This window comes from Onychomys torridus, chromosome 21 (genome assembly GCF_903995425.1).
Source record: "Onychomys torridus chromosome 21, mOncTor1.1, whole genome shotgun sequence".
NCBI lineage: Eukaryota > Metazoa > Chordata > Mammalia > Rodentia > Cricetidae > Onychomys > Onychomys torridus.
This window is the reverse complement of record NC_050463.1, coordinates 24,954,269-24,973,884: the sequence shown is the minus strand read 5'-3', so window position 1 is coordinate 24,973,884 and position 19,616 is coordinate 24,954,269. Positions and strand designations below refer to the sequence as shown.

Sequence of the window (19,616 nt, the reverse complement as noted above, 5' to 3'; positions counted from 1 at the left end):
ACCATTTATTTCTCAGACAGAGACTTATCCAATCTCACGAATATGTTCCTATTTCAAACAAGCAGTTTTTCAAATGAATGAATATCAGTTATTTGTATGTGTATGTATATATCACTTGTGCATACTGTGTCTTTGGAATCATGAAGTCTGAAAATATTTCTTCAGTATATGGTAGGCTTCACTCTAGGAAGTTACCCACACATTATTTCACTTATCTAAATCGGGAGGACTTAATCTAGATGTGGTCTTCAGGGAGTCCTCAAGCTTGCTGATGTTTTACGGCTCAAATAAGCTATCGAACACTGGTTTAATATGGAAGGTTGTAATCAGGAGACCTTAGAGAGTAGCTGGATTGAGCACCTTGTTTGCTACACAAGGAAATGGTGAACCAGCAGCATGATGTATACAGTTTCCTTTGGAGGAATTTTTCTTGCATGCTGCATGAGTCACAGCTTCTGTCCACATGTACCCCTACCATTACAGATTAAAGTTAAGATGCCTAACTATATTGGCACAGAAGATCAGACATGCTTGAACTCCCATCTGAAAGCAAAGCAAATGTGTTCTTTTTCAGTTCATGAAATATGCATCAAACCCGCCTTTCTGACCTGTCTTTAGTTATGTCCATTGGGTGTATAATACATCACCATTTATCCGTGTATAAGCAAGATCTAAAAAGTTCCCTAAAATAGTTAGCAAATAATGTTACTAGACCCTTTGTTCATTTATATAGCTCTGCTTGTGATTCTCAGGTATTAAAATTATTTAGTTTTGATTGTTTTCCTCTATTAATGGATCTAAAACAGTCTTTGGTGACTGTGATTAAGTAATATTTTTTCTCTCTTAGGATCTGCTGGTCTTACTAGATTTAATTGGAGCTGCAAATCCAACATTTCCCAATTTTTTCCCCAGGACCACCAGATGGTTTAATCGACTCCAAGCAATTGGTAAGCACCACAATTATTAAAGAATAAAATGTTGTTTCTTCCCACTGACAAGCAGTAGGCTTTACAATTCCGAATTTATGTGTTAAGCGTGCTCTTTGAATATTTAACACACTTGGCTGGCTTTTGTCTACCCTACCGATTAGTTTATTGTTCTTAATTGTCAACAGGCCTGATTTATTTTCCTGCATGGAATTCTATTTTGAAATGCAAACATCAAAACACTATATTTCTAGATTCTTGGAAATGATGCCAAAAGATACTCTTGAATTTAACTTTCCATCCATTTTTGTCTCCTATTTTCTTCCTTTGTCTTATTTTTGAGGACTCTGTATGCTTCCCTTCTTTCCTTTCCAAAGTGCACATATCAATAGAGTGTACCTAATTGAGGTTGAAAGCCACCGTGCTCTTCTCCTTCACGGGATTTGTGTCTTTAACTATGTCTTTAATTGTATAAGAAAAAAAAAGTACCCTATGGTTAAGGAAATATAAATATTGATAAAAAGAAATATTATTTTGGTTGGTAGTTGGGGCTTTCTCAATGTTCTTTTTTTATAGTATTTTTATTTTATAATTATCTTAATTTCACATATCAGCCACAGATTCTCCTGTCCTCCCTCCTCCCATCCCCCCAACCTACTCCCCCTTCCCACTTTCTCCAAGACAAGGTCTCCCCTGGGGAGTCAGCCCAGCCTGGTAGACTCAGCCAAGGCAGGGTCAGTCCCCTCCTCCCTACACCAAGGCTGGGCTGGCTTTTTGGAGCCTGGGGCCTATGCTGGGACACTTTGCTCAATGTTCTTAAACTCTTACTACACACGCTTGCTTACTAGTTGGTACAGTTTTTTAAAAAAAATTATTTATTTATTTTATATATACAGCATGTATGACTGCAGGCCAGAAGAGTGTCCCAGATCTCATTAGAGATGGCTACCATGTGGTTGCTGGGGATTGAACTCAGGACCTCTGGAAGAGCAGCCAGTGCTCTTAACCTCTGAGCCATCTCTCCAGCCCATGTTGGTACAGTTTTACCCTTGTAAATTTAACAGTCACAAAAATGAACAGCTATCCTAGAGAGTCCTTTTTCCTTGTTTTATAATCTCATGATCTCTTATCATTTTGTAACAAACAGCATGTGGGTTATGAATATGTTACAAGATAACAAGAGTGATGGGTTATGTGTAGGTCAGTGGTTCTCAAACTTTAGTGCAGATCAGAATCCCCTGGGGGCATGCTAAGGCATAGATTACAGGGCTGTATCCCAGAAATTCTGATTCATTAAACCTGAGATAGTACCAGCTAATTTGTATCCCTAAAATCAGTCCCAGATGGTGCTGAGGTCACTGATCAGGAACCACATTTTGGAAATCACTGATACAGTCATAGTAGCTGTCTTTTCCCCAGAGTGGCCAGTTGATATACTTCATCCTACTCTGTTTGAATATTCCACTTTTAAGCCCAACATTTCTCTGAAGGCATTCCCCATGCACCATCTGGACCCGTTTGCATCTGCACCTGACTTTCCCCAACACTTTTGACTCTTATTTTCTCCTTCTCAATCTCTTACTGTTCTGTTGAACTTCTACCCTTAAAGAGGTCCTCACCAGCAAAGCCAGAGTCACGTGTGACTCCTTGTCTCTGACCCCTACTCCAAAGTATACTTACTGTCGTAGATGTGGCTATGCTGGCTGATATATGTCTAAAGAAGAATTCCATGCGTGATAAAATTTCAAGGTCCATAAATCAGGATGTACTCTGAGACTTGATCAGATAAAACTAGATGTTCATCTACTGCCTGGTTGTTGTCTACAGAACAAGAACTCTATGAATTGGGTTTGCTCAAGGATCATTCTTTGGAGAGGAAGTATTTCCAGAATTTTGGCTATGGAAATATTATCCAGGATGACCATATTCCATTTTTAAGAAAAGGTAAACTGTGTGCATATTATTGTACATGTGCATTTTTCCTTCTGTACCTACTGTATTTATTGTAGTTTATGTGCATTTTGAAAATTTAAAACATCATTTACACATTGTTTTTTATCTTTTATTTTTATTATATGTTAATTGTACATAGTGTGCTTCATCATGACATTTTCATATATGTATATAATGTAGTTTGATCGTATTCATTTCCTCTTGCCCTCTCTTGTAACTCCCTTCCCCTCTTCCAATTAATCTCCCTTCCCCTTTCATGTATTTTTTAATGACCCAGTGGGTTTCGTTAGGGTTGCTTACAAGAGAACGGATGAGGGGTTATTTGCAGGCCTCTTACCAGTACATATACACCACTGATGTATATGTCTCTCCTTCCCCTAGCAACCACTATAAATATGTGTAAGTCCTGAGAGAGGGGTGAGACCTCTTGGGATCTTCCATGACATGATGTTGTGGGCCCAATCAAAGGAAGATCTTCTACTGGTCACAGATGCTGTGAGCTCAAGAGTTCAGTGGCCATAGCATTCTCCCCAGCCCCCCTCTGTGTCTTCCAACCTTGTCACCCCTCACCTTTGATGTTCACTGAGCCTTAGATGAGAGAGATGCCTAATTGACGGCGTAACGTTCAGCAGTCATTTATTCTCCTCATCTTAACCAGTTATGGATCTCTGCAGTTACAGTTGCCTAATGCAAAAAGAACCTCCCTGTCCCCCCAAACTTTACTTAGCTACCTGGTACCATTAAATAGCTTTGTTTGTTTGTTTTTGAGACAGGGTTTCTTTGTGTAGCTTTGGAGCCTTTCCTGGAACTCACTCTGTAGATCAGGCTGGCCTCGAACTCACAGAGATCCTCCTGCCTCTGCCTCCTGAGTGCTGGGATTAAAGGCATGCGCCACAGTCACCTGGCTAAATAGCTTTTCTTTAAAGGTGAAGGTTTCCAGGTCTCCAACTACTGCCTATATTTGAGAAACAAATTAAATATGAGTAAGATTGGTGCACTTTGAATCACTAAGCCCATACTTCCTTTAGGGTGATCAAATTAAATATATATAGTAATGTTTTGACAAATATAAAAATGTTTTAAAAGATCTAAAATAGTCATTAAAATTAATTTGAGAATTTATCTTTAAAAGTAAACATATATATTTTGCTATAAAAGATTTTTGGCCAACATGTATCTTCTGGTTATATAGCTACAAGATAGATGTTAGATAATTAAACCAAAATAAATGATCTAGCCACACCCTCACCTGGTCTATATTGATGCCGGGTACTATTTAGATACAGCTTGTAATAGTTTGACATCTCCTTACCAAGTAATTGGACACATGGTCTCACCCATAACCAAAAAGATATTTGCAATTTTTACCCACTGGGAGAGGGAAAATACTTATTTTTCCCCAACTGTAACTGTACTCCAGGGCAGGCACTATTGGTCAACATAAAATGGACACCATGGTTTTTTTTGTTTGTGTGTGTGTGTGTGTGTGTGTGTGTGTGTGTGTGTGTGCTTTTTGTTTGCTTGTTTTGAATTTTTTTTTTTTTAGAGAAAGGAAAGAACATGAAATTGGGAGAGTAAGGAGGTGGGGAAGATCTTGGCGATGCTGGGGAAGGGGAAAGAATATGATCAAAACATATTGTATGGAAAAATTAAAGACAGTAAATACAGATGAAAGAAAATGACACAAAAGACCTTCCCTTGGTCAGCCCTCTCTCTTGGATTATCAGATGAAATGATAGAGCCTATTATTGTTCATTGACATGGAAGATTAAGTTGTGTGGAATGTTCTAGCCTTGCCCTTTCCAGGAAATGATCTACATTTATCCAGTTGCTCAAGTCAGAGTTCTGGGAGCTGTCTGTAATTCTGCCCTTTGTCTGAATTCTGCCTCTGTATCTTACACACACGTGTGCTTAAATGTCTTCAAGACGAAGTTGACCCTCATATATAGCACTGAACGTCCGCACTAATTCCCATTTCCCCTGATCTGAAACACTCTAAAAGTGATTGAGTCATTAAATAGAATAAATCAATGAATTCAGCCATTATGTCATTCACTCATGGCTTCTTTTTTTTTTTTCTCATGAAAGACATTCTAAGTTCTTGATGATGTCTTTGTTTCTCCCTACCCATAATATGTTTTAAAAATCCTAGAACCCATTGACATCCTGCCTTGCCTCTTATAAAGCTAAGCTATGTTCTTGCCCTTGGTGCAACTTTGATGTGGCCTGATTAATAAGAAAGATCTACTGTGTCAAGAGGTGACAAAGCTAAATTAACTCAGTGACTCTTAAGTCGCCTCCTCACTGGTCTCTGAATTTCACTAATGCTTCTCAATTTTCTTTTGCACATAAAATAGGACCATCTTTTTAAAATGTAAATCAAATTATGTTAATACTTTCTGATTTTAAGGGCCAGTGGTTTGGTGCCTTATAGAGTAAGATGGAAAGTCTTTATCGTGGCCTAAAAGGACTTGCATTTTCTGATTCTGTTTCCAAAACATCTCCTACTTCTCTTCTCACTTCTTCCTGTGATTCGGCCACATTGGGCGTCTTGCTGTTGCCTGCTCAGGGCAAGGCTCATGACCTTTGCACTTGGGAATATTGTTGCCCACAGTACTCATTTCTAGATCTTTGCCTAGCTTGCTTTCTCTTGGCTTTTGTGCTTCTATCTATCTATCTATCTATCTATCTATCTATCTATCTATCTATCTATTTGTTTATCTATCTATTTATTTCTTTTAAAGATTTATTAATTTATATATACAGCATGTATGACTGCAGGCCAGAAGAGGGTTGTAAGCCACCATGTGGTTGCTGGGAATTGAACTCAGGACCTCTGGAAGAGCAGCCAGTGATCTTAACCTCTGAGCCACCTCACCAGCCCTTGTACTTCTATTTAAATATTAGCTTCTGGAGAGGGCTGTCCCTGGCTCTAAATAGCTCTTCGTTCAGTCCCCCTGCCCCCCATCCTTAATCCCCATACCTTGTTTAGTTATTGTTGAAAAGCTTTAGCCCTGCTTATGATTGCATCTTATATGTGCCTGCTTGTTTCTCCACTAGGATAGAAACTCCACATAGCCAAGGTCTTGCCTTTTCACTCCTAGAACAAGAGCTTGCAGACAATAGGTGACTTATCATTCCTTACTCTATTGATTGACGTTTGTTTGGCAAGCCTTGAAGTATTCATAAAGGATGTCTTGAAGTAAGACATAAAGATGTGCGTGTGAGACAATGAATTATCGAGTGTCTTATAAGATATGGAGCTTCCTTTGCTCACAAATATCACTTTCTAGTTGACCCACTAGAAACTTGTACTAAAAGTTGCTTCTCTCGTACTAGGTGTTCCAGTTCTTCATTTGATAGCTTCTCCTTTCCCTGAAGTCTGGCACACCATGGATGACAATGAAGAAAATCTGAATGAGTCAACCATTGACAACCTAAACAAAATCATTCAAGTCTTTGTGTTGGAATACCTTCACTTGTAAATATTTGAGTTTAGTTTGTGGTAATTGCTTCTGTATCAAATTCAAAAGTCAAGTTGGTGTTTAAATAATCTGATTCCAGATAAATGTTGTATGTAAAACTTCCATCCTATAGATTCATCCTGTAGGTGTTTTTGAATATGTGATCAGTGAACCATAGAATTCTATAGTGCCTTTAATTGCTCATTAGTTTTCATCTAGAGACAAGAAAGGAACATGCAAAGAAATAAAAAATAAATAACTTTTGAAACTCTTTTAGATGAAAACTTTAAAATGACATTAGATTTACTTTTCAATATCATAGACATTTATACACTACTTAAATATGATGATGGTGTACAATATATAGCTGTAGTTTTATATGTTATGTTATATAGTGTCTTATATACTGTGTTATATTATATAACACAGACATGTATTTTGACAACCCTTAAATTTCTTCAAGAAAGATTTGTGGAGTTTATTTCTTGGAAATTAAAGTTTGAATTAAATGTTATATAATGAGTTTGTTTTCCATGTCCATAAGTGAGAAAGTGTGCGTTTTAGTGCATAATCCAATTTTCTAGAGTTTTACACCTTAAGTTTTTTTTTTGTAAAAATGATATAGTTGGTAACAAAACAATTGAAAAAGGATACAAAAGTATAATCCCATTATATTAACAGAATCACTATGGCCTCTTTAGTGGGTCTCAGTTTTTATTGCACATATTTCTTATATAAATATAATCAAACCATATCTCTAATTTTGGAGGGCTTTCCCATTAATGTAATTATAAGATGCATATTTGCTGTTTGGATCTTGGGTTGAGATAAAAACAGAAAAGGACCCCCAAGTACATCCTTAAGAGTTGATGTTGAGGAATCATAACAGTAGCACATAAACTGATAATTTTCTTGCAATTAGATTTTCTGGTATTTGGGTTTGGTAGAGTATAGCATTTTTTTTTTTTTCTGGAGACACTTAAGCATCCTGGATTATCTTTAGAGCTAGGAAACAATTATCTATAAATAACAATCTTGATCAAATGAACACTTAGGGAAATTTATCATTCCATATAAATGAAGTTAGTTGAGGCCACTGCTTGTAGCCAGAAGTTTTCCTGTGTCCTGCCTGGTCTGCGGCCACTCAGACCCAAGTAAACAAGCAGGGGCTTATATTAATTAAAACTGCTCAGCCATTAGCTCAGGCTTTCCACTGACTAGCTCTTACACTTAAACTCAGCCCATTTTTGTTAATCTATATGTTGCCACATGTTCTGTGGCTTTACCTGTGTGCCATTACATGCTGCTCCCTGGACGGAAGGCTGGCATCTCCTCACTCAGCCTTCCTCTTCCCAGAATCCTCCTTGTCTGCTTATCCCGCCTATATTTCCTGCCTTGCTACTGGCCAATCAGTGTTTTATTAAGCCAGTGTACAAAAGCATTATTCCACAGCAACTGCTCTCTCTAGGTTCTGTGTTCAGGGCAGACATGGAGTAAATATTCAGTTATTTTTTTGAGGGTAGGTAGAGAGTGACATAAACCAGGATAGTTGTGGAACATTGTTGGCTTTAAGTTTAATAACAGTGCAAGTAATGGAATGTAATTTACTTGCTAAAACCTACGTTCTAGGTAGGAAAAGGAAAATATTTAATTTTAATGATGTGATTGCATAATTATGTACAATGGTATAGTCACTATACTTTATAAAACATTGTAATTACATATCTTACACAATTAGATTGTTCTGGGATTTCTTTTTGTTTTACAATGCTGTTTCTAAGGTTATAAGGAGGTTGTGTCTTTGGAACTTAACTTTAAAGCTTTTTAAACACGTATTTGCTTTATTTTATCTGTATGACTCTTTTGCTGGTATTTATACATGTGCGCCATGCATGTACCTGATGCCCTGGGAGGTCAAAAGAAGACATCAGATCCTCTGGAACTGTGACAGAGGTTTGCGAGCCACCATGTGTCCTCTGCAAGGACAAGTGTTCATAAACACTGAGCCATCTCACCAGCTCCACTTAACCTTTTTTTTTTTTTCTCCTTTTTTTGAGACATAGTCTCATTTATGCCAGTCTGGCCTTGAACTCACTATGTAGGTGAGACTACTTTGGGCTTCTGTTGATCCCCTTTCCATCTGAGATTACAGATGTGCCATTGCCTGCAGTTTCTGAGGCTCCAGGGATGGAACACCAGGGCTTTGTGCATGCTAGGCAAAGTACTCTATCAGCTGAGCTAGCTACCTCTCTATCAAGAGCAGTAGTTACAGAATGGTAATGCTGAGTGACAGGCAATACTAGAAGTGTCTTGCATATTTTTTTTCCAGTGCAATCCTCACACCACCTCAGGAGGTAGGTGGTGTTACTACCCTTGCTTTATGGCATACAGAATAGTTCACTGTATTCTTCAAAATCATGTAACCAATGTAAGACTAAAGTGGAATCTAGACCCAGAATTTTAGAGTCTGGCCTAAAAGCTCACACTTATTCTGTGGTCTAGAACTTTCCGAGGTATTGTTCATGTTAAACAAAGTGACAGCTGCATATTGAATGTTTCCCGGGTCATTCCCTCAGTCGGGGTCACATTCTTGAACCTTCCTCACTAAGGTTCACTTTACACTGTTTGAGATCAAAGGCACGTCACCTCTATGCAGATTAATTTCTCTGCCGTACCAACGGCTATTTTTGCATCAGCCTGAGGATGACAGAAATGAACGCAAATGGCCCAGGCCTGAAGAATCTAAGCCACCAAGTGGGATTAAAGGGAGCTAGGTTTTCCAGATCAAATTTTTTTTTTTTTGTATATACAGAAAATAATTAAAATGAGTTTGTGGAAGTGACATTCCTTTTAACACCAGGAAAGAAGGAGCTGTGTTGATGATGCATGGTTTAAGTGATAAGAGGTAGCAGGAAAGTTTCAGTCAGGGATCTGACTGCATTTGACATTGCTGCAGACAGAATTATAAGCTGAAATGATAAGCTCCTTTTGAGGGAGAGCGAAGTTAATAGGCGATCTACTGTAATCTGTTGAGTTTGCCTTCGTGGAATTATTTTTAGAGGAGGTTGGAGGATGTGTTGAAACGGGATATGGGGGGAAAGTGAAAACATAAGCAGCTTAATGCAACGAAGGCTTCCCTGCTTTGCAACAGAGCACCATTCTCTATCATGAAGAGCCTGTGTGAATCCAAAGGAAGCCATCATGGTGTCACGAGGGGAGATACTTGGGGGCATGAATTTTGGTAGTAATCTCTGCAATGCATTTTGTGTAATTCACGCCAGTCAGAAACATTACCTTTTTTTTTTTGAGAATTACAGCTGCAGAGGCAGAGCTCATACACATTATCCTGCATCAGGAATTTTTCATTGTGCATTTGGGAGCATTTTACAGCCCCTAAGAGAACAATTCGTATGTTTTGCCTATGAGTGTCAACCCGGCAATGTGTAGGGCTATTTTTCTTTTTCAAGATGTGAGTTCAAAGGAAGATATTCATAAAAGAGTATTCATAACTTTGGTATCTAAAAAAAATATCACGAGCCTGTTATTGGAGCTTGAGGGCTGTGGCTGGAGGAGAAAAGACAGATCCTTACAATGGAGAAATGTTTTAGACAGGAACCAGTTCTCAGGAGAACAAAGCAGACCATGTTTGCAGCCCTAGCTCCGGCTCCTTAAACACTGTGTTTTGTGAAGCTGCTTTTGTTCATCAAAGAAACACATGGATTATGGTTCCCCAGAAAAAAAAAATCATGTGAAAAGCTGAACATTTGCCCCATCTAGCCAGTCCAGCTGGAGATTACTTCAAAGGAGTTATGGCCAGGACTCTAGATTATTCCACGCTGTAAGAGCACTGTGTGAGGTGCTACTGAAGTTCACCATGTTCTGCTTTGACAAATATAACATCTCAGAATCTCTGGAAGATCTAAACTTGATGAATGAAGGTGTGGAGATCACAGAGGTAAAGAGAAGACAAGGTAGCTATTCACTAACCCAAAGCCAAGCTAATACGGGGCGTTACTTAAATTTTCTATCCATGAAGGTATGGATATTCTTCATAGACACTCTTCCTGCCGACTTTAGCTTTCAAAGATGAATGTAAGAAAATCGAGGTTTCTCTCGGTTTCAGGGCTACTGTGAACGTAGCCTGAAACTCTACAAGTAGTTTTGAAGTGGTTTGCCTCACTTCCGCCTTGAGTATTAATTCTCTGACACCCACACTTTATCTCTTTCAGTCTTCAAAAAGTAAAAGACTATTCTGCTGTATGGGGCAGAAGCCATGGGATAAAGCCACCCTCTCAGACAGCAGTGATATTGGTTAGCTAATTGAATAGTAGGGTGGTAGCGGATACTCCTCAAATCCTCTTACCCGTGGAAATTGGCTCCAGAATCCTGGCAATACATCCAACAGCCGTAATTTATGACCGTTTTGAAGCACGCTGGATGAAAGGACTGCCTGTGTCGTGGCTGGATCTCTCAGCCTCAACTTGGTTTGCATGCTCACGCAAAGTGAAATCATTGCATTATGCTCATATTTCAAAGGCAATGCATGGAACGAGGTCCAACCTCCCTACGTCTCCAAATTTGCCAGTGGAGAGTTTAGACTGTTTGCGAATTAATACTGAGATCACACACTTGCCCAGAAGAGAAATCAAAGTGGCTTAAGGCGAAATACTCAACATCACAAACACTATGAAGGTAACAAAAGTAAAACTGAAAAAAAAAAAAACCGATGAAGTATAAATAACATTACTGGAAATGTTTCTATCTTTCACCTACTTAGCACTGTGGGTACAAAAGGTCCTTGGCGCGCATGGATTTAATATTTGTGGGTTTGGCTAAGCAAGACTGACATGTAGTGAATTATGTTGCTGGAGCGATGGATGTAGAGATGTGAACGAGGGGAGCTGACTTCTAGCCATAGTTTTACTGCTGTTCTGATGAGGCTTGCAGGAGCAGTTGGGCCCATTTTCTTGTTAAGACAAATTCCACATCTATGCTCCAAGTTAACTGCTCTTGTTGGAGACTTAGTTAAAGCAGTCTAGAAAAATAATGGATGCATTAGATATGTAACTCAGTTCATCTTTAATTGATAGAACTGTGTAGGGGGCCCCCACACAGTGGGATCAGGACCTGTCCCTAGTGCATGAGCCAGCTTTTTGGAGCTTACTGCTTATGATGAGACACTTTGCACAGCTTTGGTGCAGGGAGGAGGGGCTTGGACCTGCCTCAACTGATTGTACCAAGTTCTGCTGACTCCCCCTGAGAGACCTTGCCTTGGAGGAGGTGGGAATGGGGGGTGGGTTGGAGAGGAAGGCTAGGGGGTGGGAGGAGGGTGGACAGGAGAATCTGTGGTTAGTATATAAAATGAAAAGAAAATCTCTTAATAAAAAAAAATAAAATAAAGAACACTGGCCAATAGCCAGGCAGGAAGTTTAGGTGGGATAAGCAGACAAGGAAAGTTCTGGGAAGAGGGAGGCTGAGTCAGAGATGCCAGCCCGCTATCTAGGGAGCAGCATGTAATGGCATACAGGTAAAGCCATGGAACATGTGGCAACATATAGATTAACAGAAATGAAAGGAGTTTAAATGTAAGAGCTAGTCAGTAATTAGCCTGAGCTAATGGTCGAGCAGTTTTAATTAAAAAAAAAAAGGAAGAATTAAAGGTTCTAAAAATCACTTTAAAACTTTAAATTTTATTTCCCTTTTTAATTGGGCAAATTATTTAAGACAAAGGTAGTTAAGTATTTAGGATATCTCTTTTGAGAATGTTAGTGATCCATTTTAATTATGTTAGAGTTATGTCATATCAAGTAATTTATTGCCACACTTTTGATAGACTTACCCATGATGTTGATACTATTATCCTCATTTCCCAAGGATAAGAACATAGAAATTAGATTATTCTCTGTTGGTGCTGATAGGATTCTAAGGACTTTAATTATCAATATATGGCATAGCTACTTTCAGGCTGGATTTTCGGTTTATTGATTTTCATTGTGAGATAGAACTACTTGGCTAGGGAACATTTTGTGTGTGTGTGTGTGTGTGTGTGTGTGTGTGTGTGTGTGTGTGTGTGTGTTGGAACATGAGAGTACTTAATTTCAGGACAATTTGCACAAGGAATTTTTCAACTTTTATGCCTATGATGTCATCAATGAGAAATGTTGACTAGTTTTCAATATCCTAATTTTAGATGTTCAAATATCAACATTTAGATATGAGCATTCAAGATATTTTGATTCCAAGTGATGAAACCAAACCAAAACAACCTCTCAGAAAAAAAAAAAAACCAACCAACCAACCAACCAATTCTAATTTATCTGATTAAAATAGGAAGCTGCAGGCAAACAACAGAAGCCAAACCCTTTTTCCTCTTATCCACCCACCACCCGCTCTGCCCTTTGCTGTGTATACTCCAAGCTCTTCCCATACGCAAGACAGATGCTAGCTAGTAGCCCAGGTTCATATTCCCATAACTTCAGTTTTAATGAGAGGAGAGTCTGTCCTCTGAACAATATTCCACAAAGTCTTAGGCTTGATTACTGTAGATTCAAATGAGTTCCAGGGCCTTTGGTGAGCCAGTCTTGGATGGGGAATGAAACGCACTGATTGAACTTGGGTACATCTCGGGGAAGGAGCCTGTAACAAACTGCAATGATAAAGGTGGGACAAGATATGGTTCCAAAGGTGTAGTGAAATGATACTTTATAAACAAGAGCAAAATGTCTATCAGAGCAAGCAAGTTGGGTAATTCATTGCAGATCCTAAGGTATGGGGTACCATCTTGTCTTTCTCTTATCATATAAGCAATGTGGTATTACAACGGTCTTTGAGAATAAGAACACACTTGATATTTCATCAAAGCTCATAAAACATGAGGTGAGAGTGTTAGAAGAACACTACAGGGTTGTAGGGCACACTGGCTTAAACACTGCAAATATGGATTGGAGATTCCTAAATTCAGTTGCCTGCATTCATCATTCCATTTCCTGGAGTGAAATGTGTTTGTTAAAGGAAAACAGAGTTGTGTCAATGGAACTCTCATGTCTTCAAGATAATTATTTCTTTCTCATTTCTCTTGAAAGAACTTGAAAATCTTCATCTAAGGCAGAAGTTCTTAACCTGTGGGTCACAACTCCACTGACAAATATTTACCTTACAATTCTTAACACTAGCAAAATTACAGTTATGAAGTAGAAACAAAATTAATGTTATGGTTGGGGGTCACCATAACAAGAGGAACTGTATTAAAGGCTCACAGCATTAGGAAGGTTGAGAACCACTGATCTAAGGGAAGAAGGTCAAACTTATTAACATTTCAATTTGATAGAAGATGGAGAAATCACACCATATCAGGAACCAAGAAAAATTTACTACCCTGATGAATGTACCCAGAAAGGTGAACTTCCCTGCCACAGGAAACCAACAGTGATGAAGACCTGGTTCATTGAGGTCTGGAAGACTGGAAAGCTGAAGACAGACTGAGGTCAACTGGAGAGGGAAAGGCTTAGTCATTATTATTATAGTCAAAATCCTAGTTCAGTCACTACTTTGCCTCTTAACCTCAAAAAACTTTTCTTCTTCTTCTTCTCCTTCTCCTCCTCCTCCTCCTCCTCCTCCTCCTCCTCCTCCTCCTCCTCCTCCTCCTCTTTCTTTTTTCAAGACAGGGTTTCTCTGTGTAGCTTTGTGCCTTTCCTGGATCTCACTCTGTAGACCAGGCTGGCCTCGAACTCACAGAGAACCGCCTGCCTCTGCCTCCCGAGTGCTGGGATTGAAGGCGTGCAACACCACCACCTGGCAACATCTACATCCAGTCTTCAGATGTCCACAAATATCATCAGGCCAATGTAGAGGGTGAGCTAGGTCATAAGTCTCCATCAAGGTCATTGTCAGACCACTGCATGAGCAGAGCAGAATTGAGATTGTTAGTCAAGGATTTGAATCTAATTTTGTTGAAACTGAAAGTTGGCCTTAGAAATCATCAACACCATAGCCAAGCACTGGACCGAGCTCAGAGAATCAAGTTGAAGAGAGAAAGAAGGGATTATGTGAGCAAGGGAGGTCAAGGTCACGACAGAGAAACCCACAGAGACAGCTGAGCTGAGCTTGTGGGAGCTCATGGACTCCAGATTGACAGCTAGGGAGCCTGCATGGGACCCATCTAAGCCCTCTGCATGTGGGTGATAGTTGTGTAGCTTGGTTTATTTGTGGGGCCCCTAGCAGCGGGACCAGAATCTGACCCTGGTGCATGAGTTGGCTCTTTGGAACCTACTCCCTAAGGTGAGTTGCCTGGATCAGCCTTGATGCAGGGAGGCTTGGTCCTGCCTCAACTTGGTATGTCATGTTTTGTTGACTCCCATTGGAGGCCTTGCCCTTTCTGAGGAGTGTGTTGGGGGGAATAGGAAGGAGGTGGGGGCAGATAGAATGGGATAAGAGGAGGGAGGGGAAACTGTGGTTGGTATGTAAAATAAATAAAAATTTAATAAAAGAAACCCCTGAATCATCAACACCATGGATTTTGTCTTCAGCTTTAGGCATTTTCATTTCACATTCTCAGTGACACAGTATGCTCCAAGTTTGACCCAGCTGGACTCAAGAAGGGTCTGGTTCCTTCAGGGGCTGCCTGGAGGGTCTAGGTGACACAACTCAGAAATGCAGGCCTCGTACAAAGCACTTAACTAGGTGAGATGTACAAAGAGACCAAGGCTTAGCTCCTGACCTCTCCCCCATGGTCTCCTCTCAGAAGCGGTGTCTCTCAAAGAGACAGATAGGGAGAGCCAGCTGTCATCTGATGCAAAGCTGGTCACCTTGGAGACATCCCTCGAATTGACCTTCCTCTCTTTCCTACCCCACTTCCTGCTCCCTTCATTTTTACTTCCCTGAAATTGCACCCCCCTCTTACAAAACATTAGCCATAAGGGTTTTTCTTAAGCTCTGGTTTCTTGGAAACCCAAACCTGTGAGCCAGTTCCTTATTTTTAAAACTAAAATCCAAGGACATCACTTCCTTCTTTCCCTTTCTTCCCACAATCTCTCCTGTGTCCCCCTTTATTCTCTTTCAAAGTGATGGACCCTTTTCTTTGATTATGACATGGATGGAGTAATTACATAGGTGATGATACATATGTGTACAAATAGATGCATACAACCCGCTGAGTCCATCTTTGTTGCTTGTGTGTCTATAATTTGAGGACCGACACTTTGTGCTGGATAACCGATTAGGGGACTCAGCCCTGGGAGAGGCTGACCCTTGCTCTGTCAGCAGTCACTAGCGGTTCTGTAGTTCTTTGTCTACGGGGTGGGAGCCTGTGAGATTCTCCCTTTCTTTGTTAGCATGCCCGTGGATCTTGTCATTGTTTGGGTCCCATTTAAGCGGCCATGTTATTGAGGTATCATGGTTATATCTTCCTTGTCATTTCTAGGAGATAAGATCTCACAGCAGATTTCCTGGTCTTCTAGCTCTTGTAAACATCCTACCATGCCACTTCCATATTCTGCGGGGGGGGGGGGGCAGGACGGGGGACAGAGCCTTAGGTCTAGGAGTTGTGTTGTAGATGTCCCTACAGGCCATTGATGTTTGCATTATGACCAGTTGTGGTTTTCTGTAGTGATTTGTTTGCTGTAAGGAGTAACTTCTTTGATGGGCAGTGAGTTACACTTATCTGTGGGTGTAAGGTTAAATTCTAGAATGCAGTTAAGAGTAATTCTGGCCTACTAAAGTGGTAGATGTAGATCCTCCTCTAAGATCTATCACCTCACTGGTCCCATGAAGTTGGCAAAGTTTCTAATATCTGGAATGATTTCCCTACCACTGAGTGTGTCTTAAGTTCAATGGAGGTTTCTCATGCCAAGTGAATCCCGTCTTGTTTTTTTTTAAAAATAACACTTGTGGATGTTATCTCTTTGCTTGTTTGTATAGTCTTTCTTTCCTTCTTCTTTCTTTCTTTCTTCTTTCTTTCTTTCTTTCTTTCTTTCTTCTTTCTTTCTTTCCTTCTTCCTTTCTTCCTTCCTTCCTTCCTTTCTTTCTTTCCTTTCTTCCTTCCTTCTTTCTTTTTCTTTTTCTTTTTCTTTTTCTTTTCAAGACAGGGTTTTTCTGTGTAGTTTTGGTGCCTGTCCTGGATCTCACTCTGTAGACCAGGCTGGTCTTGAACTCACTGAGATCCATTTGGCTCTGCCTCCCAAATGCTGGGGTTAAAGGCGTGTGACACCGCCACCCAGCACATAGTATTTCTTTCTCCTCTAGAATGTAAGCTCACAAGAAGAGCAGGGACTTTGTTGAATTGCCTTCTGAAGCCTTGGTGAGCAGCCCAGCGCTTGGCACATAATAGATACTTATTAAAATACTTGTTGGATGAATTTTACATGTGAGGAAATGTGTCTTTCCCAATCCTGGACCTTTAGCCAGGATGATCTACTTGTAAGTGACACAGGCAATACAAACTAATCTTTGGTCTTATTAGTGTCAATCATCCTGGCACGTCTTGCTCTTGATCTGCCCTTGATCTTGTTTTCTGCCTCTTCTTCTGTCACCTGCAGCAAGAGTGTCCTTCTGGCGGGACTTGTGGACACTCTGCCCTTCTTCATCTGCACTCCATGCAATAATCAGAGATAACTTTCAATGTCATGAATGCCATAGAACCTCATCACTATTTTGCTTGGCATTCCTAGTGCTATTAAACTGTATTAAGAATTAATAGGAAGTTTGCAATATAGTTTCACTCAAAAAATCACGTTTTCTCTCATCCTCTATCCGTTATAGCTCTACATGCTTCTTTGCTGTTCTTGAACTTGCTCGGCTCTTACCCGATGCAGTGAAGTTTATGGACATTGGTGTCTCGTATGCACAATTATCCTTCATGCCCAACTCAGTTTCTTTGTCTTTCCACAGAAGTCTTCCTTCATATGTCCTTATTATGCATATATATCATGCATATATATGCATCTCTTGACATTTAGGTCATTTCCTTTCTTACATTTATTTCAAATTATCCTCACTTTTGGGGAAATCTTTCTCAAGAATCATCATATTATAAAAGCAAGGACGACAGGTCATTTTTATATTTTTGGTTGTGAGCCTAGCCTTTAATGGCTGAGCCATCTCTCCAGCCCTAGACAAAGTCATTCTTATATTCATTATTTTATTCTTTGTGACTTATAGAAATATGAGTATATAGCAGATGTTTAATAAATATTCGGTGATTGAACAAATATTCATGTATTCATCTAGCTCCCAATTTGTTGCCTTCAGGGCTTTTAAAAATGGCCCAGCCCAGTGTCAGAAGTCACCTTACAGAAAATATAACAATTTTTTCCTGGTTTTGAACTCTCGGTGAGAAATTCACAGTCTTTAGTCTGGGCCTTTGATGTTCTGTTAGAAGATGTCTTGTTCTCTGCTGTTTTGGTCTACTAGCTGCCTTGGGCGTCAACCCAACCCAGCTCCAGTTGTCATGGTCTCTATCATCAGTGGAGTCTTGTCCTGTGCCAAGACTGAACCATAAAAACTCAAGTAAATTTATATAATATGACGACTTGGGAACATACATCAGGCTTGGAGAATTGCACCCAGGCTGGTCCTTTTTCACTGAATCTTGCATTTCCATTTCACATCAAACTGACTCACTTTGGGGCTTCAGTTATTACAAGTTACTAGAAATAACCTATAGTTGTTAGAAATAAAAAGAAACAAGATTTTGGCTTCTGGCTAGACAGACCAAACTTGAAGGATCTAACAACGAAGGTCAAGTTCACCAACATGGTTGAAATGAGGTACCAGGGACCAAATGCAGATACAGAGCAAGGCTGCCCAGCAGAGAGTGTTGGGTTGTCAGGTGACTTTGCCTGACCTCCTTTTTACTTCAAGCTCCAGGCTTTGGATCCGGCCTTCAGTTTTGAATTGCGTTTGGGAGTCCTCCAGCATAAACCTATCTGACTTACAGTGGTGGCCACAAGGTTAAGTAGGTGGAGGATTCCCTACATGTTCCTCTTGTCTCTTCTCAGCGCATTCTTTCAGGAGGATGGCATTTAAGAAATGCCAGGGAAGAGAGATGAAAAATATCTGTGTGAAGAAATAATGTAGAATTGGACATGGTACTGCATCCCTGTAAGCCCCAAACTTGGGAAATGGAGACAAGGAGGAATAGGGGGGGTCACAGTCATTCTTAGCCACATACCAAGTTTGTGGCTAACCTGGGCTACATAAGAACCTGTTGAAAAACAAACAAACAAATAAACAAAGACAGCATGTGAAGAAGAACACAGTTCTGAGTTCTGCTCAGTGCTGGAGAAGTTTCTGGATAAAACACACACTTGTTTATGAGCAAAAGGTCAAAAGTTCACAAAGAAGGGAGGAAGTGTGTGTGTGGGAGGGAGGGGAGTCAAAGCATCTTTAGGCTCTGAGCAAGAATCCTGCCCTCAGCTTGCCATCAAAGGCACACTTGGCCTCCTTTTGGCTTCTGTGTATCTGCGAGGCCTTTGGGCTTAGACTGTTTCCTCTGGTAGCGAAGAACTCAGTCTAAGAAACTTGGCGCAGGCATCTGTTAAACCTCAAGTGGAGGCTTTCTGACTCATCTCCATCCCTCCCTCCCACAGCTAGCTCTCAGTAAGGAAACTCCCAGGGTGGAGACTATGTTGTCTGCCTTCTGATTCTGGAGCTTTCCTTCCTGTGAGTGGGATGGAAGTGGAAGTGGGTTTTCTCTGTCTTCATCATCTCCTTCCATGCCTTCCTCTTCCCTTTTCCAGAAAGCTCTATTTGCAATTGAAAGGGAAACATCACAGGTCTTATTAAAAACATCTTTCAAATGCAGGGTCTTGAGATTAGAGGGAATAACTCGGCAGGTAAGAGTATTTGCTGCTCTTCCCAGGGACTTGAGTTCAGTTCCTAGCACCCACATGATGGCCCACAATAGTCTATAACTCTAGTTCCAGGCGATCTTATGTTCTCTCCTGACCTCTGTGGGCACTGGGAATGTATGTGGTACACAGGCATACATACAGGCAAAACATCCATACATATTAAAAAAAAATTCCCAACTTAAAAAACCAAAAAGCCAGGATCTCACTATAGAACAGAGACTAGGCCTGCTGTACCCTCTGTAGTCAGTGTACCTCCACAGGGTCCTTCTTTAGCTTCCCAAGTACCAGGACAACAGGCACATGCTATCCTGCCTAATTAAAAGCAACTGTAGCTGGAGTTTTCTCCAGTCCACCTGCTCCTGTCGCTGCTCAGACCCAAGCAAACACACAGAGACTTATATTACTTATAAACTGTATGGCTGTGG

At 40.2% G+C, this 19,616-nt stretch overlaps 1 protein-coding gene across 1 annotated transcript in view; it reads left to right on the top strand.

Annotated features, from left to right (window-relative positions):
* Nucleotides 1–7,489, top strand: part of Qpct (glutaminyl-peptide cyclotransferase) — a 31,967-nt gene extending 24,478 nt beyond the window's left edge. The window contains exons 6-8 of the mRNA XM_036170510.1: nucleotides 848–947; nucleotides 2,754–2,870; nucleotides 6,219–7,489. Of these exons, the coding sequence (XP_036026403.1) occupies nucleotides 848–947; nucleotides 2,754–2,870; nucleotides 6,219–6,364 (363 nt within the window). The 3' untranslated portion in view covers nucleotides 6,365–7,489. The remainder of the gene's footprint in view (nucleotides 1–847; nucleotides 948–2,753; nucleotides 2,871–6,218) is intronic.
* The last annotated feature ends 12,127 nt before the right edge of the window (nucleotides 7,490–19,616 follow it).